General features: G+C 36.7%; 1 protein-coding gene across 1 annotated transcript in view; it reads left to right on the top strand.

Moving 5' to 3' along the window:
- Positions 1-14942, top strand: part of RANBP3L (RAN binding protein 3 like) — a 29815-nt gene that overhangs the window by 13344 nt on the left and 1529 nt on the right. Inside the window, exons 8-14 of the mRNA XM_030467265.1 lie at positions 217-320; positions 5162-5246; positions 6022-6115; positions 7595-7725; positions 8655-8775; positions 9596-9738; positions 11927-12119. Coding sequence (XP_030323125.1) covers positions 217-320; positions 5162-5246; positions 6022-6115; positions 7595-7725; positions 8655-8775; positions 9596-9738; positions 11927-12119 — 871 coding nt within the window. The remainder of the gene's footprint in view (positions 1-216; positions 321-5161; positions 5247-6021; positions 6116-7594; positions 7726-8654; positions 8776-9595; positions 9739-11926; positions 12120-14942) is intronic.

The raw sequence follows: 14942 nt of genomic DNA, 5'->3' as shown, positions 1-14942 counted from the left end.
GCAAATCATCCTTGGCATCTTTTAGATGTTGTTTATTTTGCAAGTAACATTTTAGGATTTTGATTAAGCGTGTGAGCTTAGTACACAGCTAGAGTAAGCTCTGCCAACTACCACATACATACTTATGTACCTCAGTGTTTCCAGACTTCTAGCAGATCTGTTTATAGCAGAAAACAAGCTTGGTCTAATTAATTTACCTGTTTTTATTATTCCTAGCTATCTGAAGACAACTCTTTTTCCTCAGCTGAGAATTCAGTAAGTTCCAGAAGAGCAGTGAGGTCATCTACTACCATGAATCTTTCTAGCTCTAAAACAACACAGTAAGTATTTATTTATTATGTTTCTACACCATTTTGTCACTTGGCTTATGGCATGCCTTTTCTTCCTACATGTCTGACGTGGTACTAGTCCTGCTAGCTACATGGTACTACCTACACCTACACAGTCCTCATTGGCAGTTTTGTGTAGTGCCAGGATTTGTGGGTACTGGCATGAGCTCCATATGGAACAGTTTGTTTCTCATTAAGAACTCCCAAGTCAGAAACTATTTTAGTTTGCCATCTCATGTAGCTTCGGCAGTTCAAAATATGTCCCAGTTTTGCATATTTACAGTAATCCCTGTGTCCTTGTGGAGAACTTTCTTCTGGTTGCATAACTGCTGCTTCTCATACGTAGATGCTGGGAAACTCGGGAAATTCCAGTATGGGTCAGCATATTTGACACTAGAAATAGGTAGAAAAACATACAGGACTGATTCGGAAGACAAGGTGAATGCTGCAACTGATGCTCCATTTCCACGCACAGGTCAGAATTTGTGGCATGGATTAGCTGTGATGACTGTGATAGATCAGCATCTTTGTGCAGACATGGGTTGTCCAGCATGGACTTCAGAATTTCTGCATGAGAAAGCTGACTTCCATGGATGAGAACATTGCCCCACCCCTTCACCTTTTATCAGGCAAAATCGGGCTGTTACCTCTATGAAGAGTGGCTTGTGAGAATCTTACGTCTTTGGTTAGCCACTGGGTTGTCTTGAGGGTATTAATACTGCATGCTGATACACAATGAGGATTTATTCACCTGGAAGTTGTGTCAGGAATACACCTGAGATCAGTTATGATGAGAGAACGACATTTCAAAATTGCTACGGCCACAGATACCATATTTGTGATGTTGTCTCCTTTCCCTCTCCCACTCAAAGAGAGCAGAGAAAATGTTAACTGCAAAGGAGTCAATTCAGTCTTCTTCAGGGATGGATGGACCACAGATACAGGATACTGCACACTATGTTTGGGATGCACAGTACCAGGATTCTGAGGAGAATCCCTTAGGATTTTTAGATGCACAGACAATTTAGATTCTTAATTCTTAGCAACAAGGAGAGCATCATTCTGGGGTAGAGACTCACTGTAGTTTTGGAAGAGCCAGCTTGTCCTTTTCACAGTTAATGTGTTCCTATCACAATTAATGCCCTTGAGGACAATAAGGAGACACAGAGCAGGCTGAATTTTTAGCAAATTCAGAATGATGGTAAATGAACATACTGGGACAGAAAAAGGGAAGATGGTACCAACTTGAAAAATCAGGTAATGTCAGTGCTTCTAAATTCATCTACATTCTGTCACCTGCACAGTGTCTAGGAAAACACAGATGAGTAACTTTCCTTTATGAAGTAGATGGATAGAGAAATACCATGCAGTGTTTCAGTGCTGGCACGTTGCAAGACTTAAAAATGCCTGTGGTATTTATTTTCTTTTTTAAAAGAGGAGTTGCTTATCTGCTTGCAGTACTTGTGTCTCATTATTTCTGTATATCAATATTGTGATAAATGTTGGTTTATATGACCAGTCAAAATATAATTTCAATTCAACTAGGTGTTCACTATGATCTTTTTGTCTAAAGTTCTCAAACACACAGTTATATGTGCTAAACAACAGTGAACATTGCAGCAGGACCTGCTAACTGATAAGAAAAAAATTTATAATTTTTTAAACAAGCATCTGTCAGGGTATAACTAATAACATTCATCTACTTAAAACAAAATGCAGAGACACTCAGCAGCAGGGATTCCTGCTGCCTTCAAATGTCCCTCTTACTTTCTTACTTTCTCTCTTCTTCCACATCTTCTGTATGTGACATGGTTTTTATGAGAGAGGTTTGAAAATGGTTTGTTACTCTTCTGCAGTTGCTGCAGCTGTCCATGTCCCAGGAAACCATCCACAGTTCCATTTCCTGAACTGTCTGTAGTAAAGAACAGGAAAGGAGAAATCTGTGGTTTCTCGAGTCTGATTAGAAGCTTGGAAATTGAGTCGTAAGTGGCAGAAATATAATACTGGGAAAATGCAGGCTACTGGCCATGTATTATTCAGATTTGTACAAGGATCTGTTTGGAAAACTGCAAGGGTTCAAAGCCAGCACTGGAACTGGCAGCTACTCAGACCCTGCTGGGCATTCTGAGACTTGGATCTACCACCTTTCCATAGTCTCTTCAGTGTCTTATCCACATTTCTCATTTTTCATTTTTAGTGGTTATTCACTGAATTCAGTCCCTTTGTTTTGCATCTCCTTGGCAATGTCATCCCTGGCACACTTTGTTCTTTTACAGCAACAGAAGGGTATTGCAGTTTGTTTAAGGCTTTCAGGCAGGGGCTTTCACTTAACTGTCTGGGAAAAGAAGGATGTTGTACAAATTAATTTTTCCTTAAATTTCTGAAAATAATCAAAAAGTAATTTCCCATATTGTTTCTTTGAGACAAGGATCTGGTTTCTGGGATTTGCCTCTCCTGGAATGCTAGTCTTATTAAGTTGCTGCTGGTGCAGCCTAGAAGTAGCAGAGGAAATATCAGGATGGAATTCAGGCTGGAACATGCTTCATATACACTGTTCATGGCCCAAAACACTTAAAGACTTCAAGGCTGGAAAAAAATGGATATTCTGATTTATCTTTTTTATCAAATCTTTCGGGCTGTTATCTCACGGCAAGATCTCTGATCAAGTTTACAACTATCCAAAGGGCTTAGGAGAAGTGCTTTATAGAGAACAGTTCGACTTCAACGCTGAGCCACCTTGGGAACCTAGCTGATGATAGTAGGGTTCCATCTCCTAACTTGTCCAGTTTGTTGCATAATTTAAGGACCCAGATATAAAGCTTGGAAGCCCATCCCTTGTGTTTCTTCGTTTATGACCTTAACTCTTAGTCACAGAAACACATCAAGCGTGAGCATGTTAAGAAATATTTTTTTCCTTAAATGTAAAATGGACATAACTTGTACTGGGGAATGTTTGCATCCTGTGTGAAATGGTTTCAAGCACACTGTAGTTGTGAACACAGAAACTAAGGCAATCATCAAAGTTCTTGCAAAAACCACAGCCTATTAAATGGAACATGGTCTGCATGACTTAATTGCCATTAAGCCCTCCCATAGCTGACAAATGATCTGGAAGAGCAGGTAAGGGATGCTCAAATATGTATTTTGTGACAGAACATCAGATCATTTTCCTGCCAAGTCATTCTTCAGGGACAGGAGACAAGAACTTGGACTTAGCTGCCTTTGCCAGGAAGGGATGCAGTGATTAATCTCTACAGCAAGCATGAACAACCTGTAAGATATTATAAAAACAAAACAAAACAAAAAAACCCAGCAGTAGGGACAAATTCAGTGCAAAGAAATTTACAACATTTCTAGTGACTTTTATTTAAATAGATTTTGTTAATTTAAAGTGGCTGTGTAACTATTTAGCAGATCAAAACACAACTGTACTGTCATTAAAATATACTTGAATATAATCCATAAGTAATGTATATTTTACTAGTTGTGACTATGTCACCATTTAAAAACATGTTCACCACCTTCTCTTAAAACCTTCTAAGAGGTCAAAAGGCTAATTAAGAGAAGTTAAACTCAACGTAACAACTAAAAATTAAATTAATATTTCTTATCTGAAAAACCTGAGGCAAAAAGGAAAGAGGGACAGAAGGACAAGTGATGTTTTGATGTAGCTACTGCCAAAATGAGTCATAGTTCATATCCTAGGCATAAAGTGATTTTTATACTGTATGACATTTTCTCCCAAATCTTTGCCCCCAAACTATAATTGGTAGTACCAAAGGATTGCAAATACTTATTTTCCTTCATTTCTTATTTTAAGTATATCTATGGAACAGGTAATTGAAAACTAGAAATACCTTCTTTTCCTGTTTTAGTTATACCTCATCATAAGCCAGCTGCCTTCACCCTTTTACATTTCTGCAGTGTTTTTGTGCATGGAAAGTGTGTACATTAGAATACACTGACCCTCTGCCTTTTCCAAGATGTGGTGGATGACCAAGGAGTGCCTGTAAGGCACAAGGGTGTACATTAAGATGAAGGATACCAGAGGTGAAGCACTATGGAAGGGTATTTATTACTTATGGTGGAATAGAAGGAAACATTGTCATGAATGTGACTCACTGAAGTTTTCTGGAGTAAAACTGTTTCCTGAGGAGGAGGAAGAGAAATGTTATTTTGTTTCTTATTTCTTGCTTTTAAGGAATATCCTCAATAATCTTCTACAAATACAATATGATACACTATTGGTTTTGTGAAATGCTATGTGGAGTGCCGTGACAATGAATGACACTCAGGGGGCCTTTTGAGCACCAGCACTTTATTTCTGAAACATCTTTGTTTTTACTCTTGTCGTTATCTTGTCCACAAGTACAGGCACAGTTCGTGCTACTTTATAATTGGTCATTATGAGCTGATCATACATACTTGTTGCAAGCTGATAGGCTACAACTACTTTGCTTATGAGAAGCAGAGCCTCCTCTCATTGGTTAATGTAATCTTCCTAAAAAGCAAAATATGTGCTGCTCTGTTCTTTTGCCAAGGTCTTGTTATGTCTGTTGCCTACATTCCTCTTACCCAAAGTTGCCAACTGCTTTTGCTTCAAGGGTAAAGCACTAGTACATCTAGGACAAGGCCTTCAAAACTTAAACCACTATCTACTACGGTGGAGAACCTTCTCAGATTCTCCTAAAGAATTTGTCTGATTACTTAAGTGGTCATTTTTTGTTTGTCTTTAATGTAAGTTGTGGTAAAGTAAATGCATGAGCTTACTTATATTCTACAAAGTTCTAAATAGTTCTAAATCACATTCTTATGTTATTTTGTTTTCACAGAAGTCATTTGTTTAAAGACAGACTTGTACAGAACAGCAGCAATTCTGATTTTGTGTTTGGAGAGAACATGGTTGAGAGAGTTTTGGTAAGATCTGTAAATGGTGGCAGACATTTTATCAAGGTTAATGTATTTATGAGTGTAATTTTTTTTCAAGGACTGATGCTTTTAACTCCTACTGTTCTTTTAAAGATATAAGTAAATATGATTCTGATGACTGTTGAGGAGAAAATGTTTCCTGTAGGGGTAGGATTCTCCCAAGCTGAGGAGTGAAAAATTTGAAATTAAATTGAAATAGAATTTCTTGTAGAAGTAGAATGAAAACTATGCATATCTGCCAGTGAAAAAGCTTGGCAGCCATGGGTTTGGGTTGTTATCTCTGACCAGGATTTAGTTCTAAGTAGGAGTTGAGCAACCAAGCATTGTCAGGAGCCAAAAGCATTTATTTAGACATGCCTAAGAAACTTTCTCTGCAAAAACTGAAGGTCATGGAAGTTTTTAATTCCTCTGAGGTTAGTTTGTGATATCTGGGAACTTAAATTATTACTCTGGAGTTTAAGTGCTTAAACTGGAAATTAGCTTTTAGTTTAAGCATCTAAGTCTTACACTGGATTTAAGTCCTAGTCCAGGATCTATACAAAGGAGCTATTCTTTTTGGTTGGAGAATGATGTACTGATTTCCTGATTATAAAATTCCTTCCACTAGAGGAAGGAATTGTCACCCGTGTCAGTTTTACTCTTATGATATTACAATTGCTAATCTGCAGCCTTGAAGGCATTAAATAATTCAGTGTTTGGTTTGATGTGGAGTAACACAGCTGTATTATTAAAAAATGAATTCTTATTACATATTTTTGTCTAGAGTCCTGGAAAGCATCCCAAACCATGTGATGAAGCATCCAAAGGAGAAGTAACATCCATTTATATAGAATCTTTTCATGTCAGTCCACAAAAAAGTAAGCATATTCAGCAAACAATTACAGCTATTTTTATTATTATAAGCTTTGCTGTATCTTAGAAGATGTCAAATGAGTGGTCAATAATTTTCATCTCTTCTCAAGTTTTATAGTCATTGGTATTCTTGAAGTATATGCCAAAATCTGTGTTCAGAATGAACCTACAGCTTGTACTATGACATTTGAACTGGTCTAAATTCAGTGTCAATGGTCTAAGTTACATAGGCTTTTTTTACAGATTGTTATTACTGTTTATTACTTGAAAAAATGTAGTGAACTTTGTGGATGCCTTTTGGACTGATTTGTTGAACTACAATTTTAAGCTGCTGGCTGCTTGTATTTCTTGACTGCTCATGTAGATTACTTTGCCATATTTGCATTATAATTTAGGACTGAAACTTTTACACAGGCAGATTTCAGTGTTGTGACTCTGGTGTGAGTTTTTCTCCTAGACAAGCCATATACAATTATTCTGGGAGGGACTCCCAAGTAGGACCCTATCTTGAGCCCTCTAGCCGAATTTTGCATGCTTCTTTCCTAATCACAGACTCACAGAATCACTTTGATTGGAAAAGACCTCCAAGAGTCCAACCATAACCTAACGCTGACAAGAACCTAATTAAGCCATATCTCTAAGCACTATTTCTGTGTGACTTTTAAATATCTCCAGGGATGGTGACTCTACCACTGCCCTGGGCAGCCCTTTTCGATGTCTGATAACCCTTTCTGTGAAGAAATTCTTCCCAACACACAATCAAAACTCCCATGGTACAACTCAAGCCATTACCTCTTGTCCTATCACTTGCAACTTCATTGGACAGACTGATTCACACCTCTTTACAACCTCTTTTCAGGTAGTTCTGGAGAGTAATAAGGTCTCCCCTCAGCCTCCTCTGCACTAGGCTAAACAACCCAAATACTTTGTATGACCATTCTTACAGGTGAAAAAAAGTATAAATATTAAAGCCTATGGAAAACATATACAGCTTATACAAATACACAAAATTTTGAAAGAATGTTCTTCCTTTTAAATATCATTCTTTCATGTTCCTGTCAAATATTCATTGTATATATGTTACTATTCTGGATACTGGGACATATGTCTTTCATTATCTATGCACTGCAATATGACAGACCGCCTTCACTTGGAAAATTGACTTCTAATTCTGTAGGGCTTGTTTCTGCAAGGGGTCTTTTAGGGCAAACCTCTGAAACTGTGAAGAGTTCAGTTCAAAATGAGACCAAACAGCTGACCCATTTTGTAGTATTTCAGCCATTTTCTCTTGTATTTGCTGCTTTGGTCAAAAACTTGATAATACTAAATAATGTAAGACACCGTAGGGATTAATGAAGGCACAGGCCATCCTGTATACTAGTTTTGTTGTCCTGAAAATAAATCCTGTATAGAAAGGACTCCCTTTTTTTTGTTTTGTTTTGTTTTGGTTTGGTTTGGTTTTGTATTTGTTTTTTTCCATACAGAAACAGCTTTGTTAAGGAATGCAACACTAACTGAATCAGCAACTGCCTGTATTTCCAAGCCAGTGGAGAAAATTCTGCTAGATAAAGTTGAAGTTATAACTGGAGAAGAAGCAGAACACAATGTCTTACAGGTGTGTCTTTCTTAAAGCTTTGATGGTGAGCAGTTTTGTTGTTGAAAAGAACATCTGGTATTTTGCAGAAATCTGAAAATAACTTCAATTTATATTTTAAATTTTCACTTTTTCAAGACATGCCTCTGCTAGCCCATTTTTGTAGGGCAGTATTTTTGTTTTCATATCATATTTGCTCATTTTATACTCCCTTCATGCTTTATATTCCCTTTCAGTGATTGCTTCAGAACTTCATCCTACAGTTGTACTTTATAAGGATATATATAGCATAAAAGCAGTAACTAAAACTCAAAAATTGGAGATTATTTGAGTGAAGATTTTTTACAACAATTTTTTTTTCCAGAAAAAAGTGCAGTGTGTTCTCAAGGTAATTAGTTTTATAGTTCATCTAAAATACAATTATCTTTCTGGCATAGCAGGATGTATTGGTATTCTTCATATTCAAACTCTTGAAAATATCAATGATGTATACGATTTCTAAAATCTGAACATGGAAATGTACATTATTTTACCATTTATTCAATCTTTTATCTTGTCAGAACATGTAGGTTTTACTGTCTTTGGAGCAGTACTCTTTGTAGTAGTGATACTGGTATCCTGGGCTGCCCAACATTTCTAATGAGTGAGGAAATGAACACTTGCAGCATGGTCAGCTCTGTTAGTGGTATCACAGAGGAAGAGTTAATGAAGGTGAAGTAATTGAAAAAGTAAACTGGGATTTATGCAGAATGCTTTCCATGATCAGCAGAAAGTTAAGCCCAGATCTGTGAGCCATTTTGTTTTAAGTAACAGTTGTCATATAGCTATATATCTATCTTCAAATACATGCATATATATTAAAAGACATATCAGAAGTTTTAAAAACATAAAGTTTTAGAACCAATGAAATAACACTGGCTGTCAATTTCCATACTGTATTTCTCTTTCAGATCAACTGCAAGCTCTTTGTATTTAATAAGCTTACTTTAACCTGGACTGAAAAAGGCAGAGGATCACTGAGGCTTAATGACACATCTATCAATAAGGGTGGCATGTTGCAGTCAAGGCTAAGTAAGAGTTAAATAACAAAATAACACATACAAAAAACGCTACATAACTGTAGTTATTGCTGTCCAGAATAAGCTAATTTCAGAACATCTGAAACTGGCTAGTTTTACTTAAGTCAAATAGCTGCCGATCTTTTTAAAAAGTGAGCACTTTTAATTTAGTTTGTACAGTCATGCTTGCTTCTCTTGGTAGGTTCTGCACATTCCTACTGCAGTGTCTCTTCAGCTCAGTCATCAGTATGACGTTTTTGTTTTTGTCGATTTTGCTTTTCCAGAAGCACAGTTTCAGGCCACTTCTGGAATGCTGATTTTATTATGCCTTTATTTTTTTGTCCCATATTGCACAGTTTCAGCAGATTATTTGCTTTGTATGCCATATGTATGGAAAAAACCTAATATATTTGGTATTAAAAAAAAATAGCATCATGTGAGGGTTTAAGCCAAATTGAAAAGAGTAATTAATGAAAATGCTGCTTCCATGCAAGTGGTACAGAAAACTGCTTCAGTAAAAATAAAGGTGGTTCCAAAGGGGCAATATTTTTAAACTGAAAGAAGGTAGATTTAGGTTAGATATTAGGAAAAAAATTATTCAACACAAGGGTAGTAACATACTGGAATAGATTACCTAGGGAGGTTGTTGATACTCCTTCCCTAGAAGTGTTTAAGGCCAAATTGGATGAAGCCTTGTGCAATGTGGTCTAGTGGGAGGTGTCCCTGCCTATGCAGGGAAGTTGGATCATTATGATCTTTAAGATCTCTTCCAACCCTAGGTATTATATGATTCTATGATTCTATAACTTACCATTTAAACCTTCTTATTTCAGTTATGCGAAATCAAGGCAGCTTGAGACTGATTCTCAACACCCGACTCTGGGATCAAATGGTGATAAAAAAAGCAAATAGAAAGAGTCTGTGCTTCACTGCAACAGACCAAGAAGACCACTCTATTCAAGTATTTCTAATTCAGGTAAGCAAGAGATAGAAACCATATCTAAATCCTCACCTATAATTCTGAGGACTTGCTGAAGTTTTAATTTTACCAAATGGACTTTTATGCTCTATGAGTTTATGCTTGGCTTAGCTGCTACATGTGTTTTACTATGCAACAACTTAAAAGTGTTATCCCACACCTCAAAGCAGATATTTTTAACTGCCATTTAAATTTGCTTTTTCCATGCCACATGAATAATTGACCTGTTTGATTCAGGCATATTATTGAAAGTAATTATTAAGAAGAGCCATATGGCACTGACTACAAAGAAGGCAGTACCCAAGACTCCATTAGATTGCTCGTGTAGTATTTGCACAGGTTTGCACACAGGGCTGACCCTGCCCCTTCCCCTCATGCTTTTTTCACTCTTGTTGCTTTTGATGGCACTGGAACTGGCATTGGCTATGTGAGGCAGATCAGAGAAGGAATTTATGTGGTTTTGTTCAGTTTTGCTAGGTTAGTTTTTTAGCTTGAGTTTATTCACTTGTGATCACTCTAAATGGTGATGCTGGCACAATGGAGAGGTAGAAATGAGGAATCTGAGGACATATGGAAGCAAGTCCACACTGAGTCATGGCAAAAGCTGGAGTTCACATTAGATTAAAGTGACAGAGAAAACCTGGCTTTTGAATTTGTAAGTGGAAAGCTACGGATAGAATGAATGGTCTGAATAGTACCCTCTTCCATATTTATGATTCTGTGTTTCCTGAAAACCCATGTTATCTTGAGAGCTCAGATTTGTCCATTGAGAACTGCATTTGTAGGTGAGACACCTGAACAACTCTGAACTGCTTTCTTCTTTGCATGGCTGTAGGGAGAGAATTGTTTGGTGGCCCAGATGGCAAGCCTGATCTGCTGGTGCTTCCCAATTTCATACACCTGTACACACTGAAACATGTCATTCCAATTCAGAGAAGGCATCTTTCTTCTATTGCCAAGTGATAAAGATAGAAATCACTCCATATCATGCACTGAAGTGGAGAACCAGGCTACAGTAGACCATATATATTCAGTCCCCCTCTGCTAAGATGATTTGCTTCATAAGAATGTAAGAAGCACTCAATGCTGTTAGGAAGCACAAGTAATTATGGGCACTTTCTATTGTCTGTTCAACTCATCAATAACCAGTGCCCATGGTTATTGCTAGGCATGTGAGAGCATGCACCCCTACTTGTTTCCTTTGCTATCTATTTTATAAAATGCTTTTCCCTGAATTTTTCTATTTCTTTTTTAAGCTTTTATTACAATATTTAGGCCTGTTGTTTTTAGTTCACACTGTTTTCTCTCACTGCCACCGAGGCAGCAAATTCTAGAAGTTTATAGAAACTCCAGAACGTAGGAACACTATGGACAAGCATTATGCTGATCCTCTGCTGCTTTCATTAAGCACTGTGTGTTCTGATAAACAGCCGTACTATATTCAGTTCATCTACCACTTTTAGAATTTTGAAAACCTTAGTTATAGCCCCCTCTCATCCTTCTCTTTAGATTAAAGAGTGTCAACTCTTCATGAGCTGCACCACACCTTTATCACTTTTTGTGCCCTTCTCTTTTCCTTCTTTCATTGTGCTATATCCCTGAGATGTGATGTCCAGAGCAGAGCAGCACTCAGGACATGGCTGACCAAAGGTTTCATGTATTAGTAAAATGCTGCCTTGTCTAGTTCTCAATACCCTTCTTGATGATGCTTATCTTCTGTTCAAAAATAACACCAGAATTCACGGTATCTTTAATTCTTATAATCAGAAATAATTCTTTGTAGTTAGGTTTTAAATCCTTGTCTATTCTGTAAACCAAAATGCAATACATATACGGACATTTCAGTACTTTATTACTTTTAGAATCACATGAAGGAATTATCTGGACTACCAAGTACTCAGTACAAACAGAGACATTTTTCAGAGAAAATAATTTTTAAGCTTATGTTTCTTGTAACCACAGAGAGAATACTCAAGAGCTACATATTTATAACTCAGGCCACTTAAAGAAACTTGACATTTGTATTTATTTTCTAAAATGAATTATTTACTGTCAATCTTAAATGGACGGTGTTGCTTAAAAAGGACAACATAAAGTTCTCTCATTACTTTTGAAAATTTCTCAGTCAGGTTCGCTGTGAAAAAAAGAAATTTTTCTCAGCTAGTTTGTACTTTATGTTCTGCAGGCAAGCTCAAAAGACACTGGATGCCTGTATGCAGCAATACATCACCGCCTTGTGGCATTGCGAAGCTTTGCTGAGCAGGAGCCAGATGTTAATCAAGGAGATGCAGAGCCAGAAATAGCTTTTCAGCCATTAAGCTGTGATAGCAATGATGATGATGATGAAAAAATAATTCAAGTGAGCAGCAATGGATCTGGTAAGAAGAAATTTTAATGGGAATGCTGTAATCCTTCCAGGGTATTTTCTTGTAAGCAATGAACATTGTACTTTTTTTTCTTTTTCTTTTCTTTTTTTTTCTTCCATGATGACTATAGCTTTCGTTTGTTATCAATATCCCCTTTCAGTTGGAAGAAGTTAATTTTTTTTAGTATTTTGATTTATTATTGTTAAAATGCAAGCTTTTGCCACATAAAATATCTACACATCTTTAGAGCTATGGAATACAGCTTTGACAAAAGGCTGCAGGTTAAGAAATGTCATTATTGTCAACACTTATGTAACAAGTTCTTTAGAATATTTAGGTAGAAATTACTAAAGGTAGTGAGACAATTAGTTGTTATTTGAGTAAGTGGAAGTTGAGCCCATGTGCACCAGTGCATAGGTAGTTACTAACAGCTTCAAGCACATAGTGTTTTGGAAGGTATTTATTATGCAGTGGTTAACTTCATTTGAAATACTGATTCTTGATCAGCTGTAACAACGACCTCACTAGGAAATTTTTAGATCAAAATTAACACACTGGTTTTCCTAGCTTTCTTCAACACAACAAAATTGTAGGCTCCTCAAAGTGCTGCATGCAACTAAAACAAGATATAAGGGGACAAGCTGCTGACTTAATCCTACTCCAGAAGTTGTTAATACAACTCACAACAAGGGCCACACTTGCAGAAAGTAAGACAGAAAGTGCTGTCAGACTTGAAAGTGCTTCTAGCATCAAAAGTCAAGTCAAGTTTCCAGGGGAAATTCACTTGCCTGTGCCAAGATGCTACAGTAGATACAGGAGCAGTGGATGCAGGAGCTGCCAATTGCATTTGTTTTCCTAATAGAAGGACTACATAGGGCATGTTTCCTTTTCCAACTGAGTGACATACTGTCATTATAAATTTTTCCTTATAAGGACTGTTCAACAAGTATCAAGTCATATATGAGTAACAGCTACCAGTGTTTGCTTAAGGAAACAGGTATTTTTTCCTCTTGAGGCAAACAGACTGCAGCTTATGGTGCTTACTCCCATTAATTGTTGTTTAACTACATTTCAGTAGTATTCTGTGCTCTAGACAAAGCCTGATGATCTTATAAAGTATTTTCTTACAAATGCTTTTTCTTTCTAGGAAATTGGAAAATTGTTAGCTCTGAGAACTCCCTGAACGAAATAATGTCTATTGACTTTACACAGAGTTTATGGTAACCTGAAAACTCTGAATATAGCGTGATTTCTTTCCAGAATTATTGATGATAATAAAAAAAAAAAATAAATAAAATTAAAAAAAAGGAATGTCAAAGCTGTGTAGGAGCACATGTTTACAAGTTAAATATTTATTTTGATTCACAGAGACTTCTGATGCAAATATTCTGATGGAAGCCAGCAAACAAATTGCTGACAACAAAGTGTCATTTGCTCTTTTTTCTTGACCTTTAGTTTAAACATCTGTCTTTCATTTATGTCTAGTTACTTACTTAATAATCCCTTTCAAGTGCTTTTTCAATGCCTTCTAGCATTTCTTGCTCATCTTACTCTGTTCAATTGTTCTGTGCCAAGAGGCTTCAATTTGCACAGATTTCTGCCACTTTACATGCAGACATTCACATCTGACACATGCTTGTCACTGGAAACCCCATTTCCAAAACAAGAAGAGAAATGCACCCTCCAGAGTTTTTAACAGACTGAGGTTGGTTTTAAATACCAGCATAGAAATATCTATTTGGATGAAAGAGATCAGACCCTGCATATCTAAAAGCATTTGTTCTAAGCTTTAATCTTCATGCTTTCATTTCCATTGAAGGATATGCATGCATAAATTGTCTTACTTCACTGATGTATCATGTATAATGTATAATGATGATGAACCAGGTAAATTCCTGTAAGCGTCTCCTTCTGTAGCCATAGACCTGAAGAGAAACAATAGTGTGTGAAGACATAGTATGTCTCGTATGGATCTGTCAAGAATTGCATGGATTTTGGGATTGAGAGCTGGACATTATCATGTCACAGAAGTGCAACCTTGGTTTTATTCTGGAGAAGTTTTCTATTCCAATATACAAGGTGACATGTACCTCCCATGTTGGCCTCCTTAGGATTTGTCATCTGATTTAAAATGTTACAAGAACTTTTTTTCATTTTTAAGTAAAATGCTTCTGAAGTTCTTAAAGGCATTAATGGTCAGCAATATCATAGGAACTCCTGAAAAACTGCTGTATTTGTTTGATATTTCCTGTCAGTTTAATTTAAATTCTGACCAGTTGCTAAGTATTCCAAGCCATAAATCTAACACACAAATACTTGATAGTAATTAAAACCAAGGAAAAGTTAAGAATTGACTTCTGAGTTGTCCAAGTTTCCATATTCTGTGCTGTAGATACCAGTAATATTTAAGCAGAGAAGAAAAACAGCTCTCTGATTGGCTTTAAATGGTGACATAGAAGAAAAGAGAGGGAGGAAATCATATATAATGTTCTGGCAAACTCAAGGCCTTTAATTTCACCTTCCAAAAATTTAAAAACTTTTAGTAAGTATTTAGCAGTGGCCACATGGTAGCAGAAATTTTTAAGCATATACTGAGACAGTGATATTATGAGGTTGGCATTAGTCAGATACATCTGCTTTTCACAGATTAGTCATAGTCACAGAGATTACACACCAAAACCACCCCTGGGTACTTTATCATGATCAATGAGCTTTGCATCCCAGACACATTGTCCTATCTAGACACCTGGATCCTTAGTGCTTATGTGCTTGTCTTTATTGGCATGAGGGGTCACAGGCTTCATTCACTATTCACATGCTCAAATATTTGTGAAT

Source organism: Calypte anna, chromosome Z, assembly GCF_003957555.1.
Source record: "Calypte anna isolate BGI_N300 chromosome Z, bCalAnn1_v1.p, whole genome shotgun sequence".
Lineage (NCBI taxonomy): Eukaryota > Metazoa > Chordata > Aves > Apodiformes > Trochilidae > Calypte > Calypte anna.
Note: the sequence above shows the minus strand (reverse complement) of the source record. Positions and strands in the feature narration are given on the sequence as shown.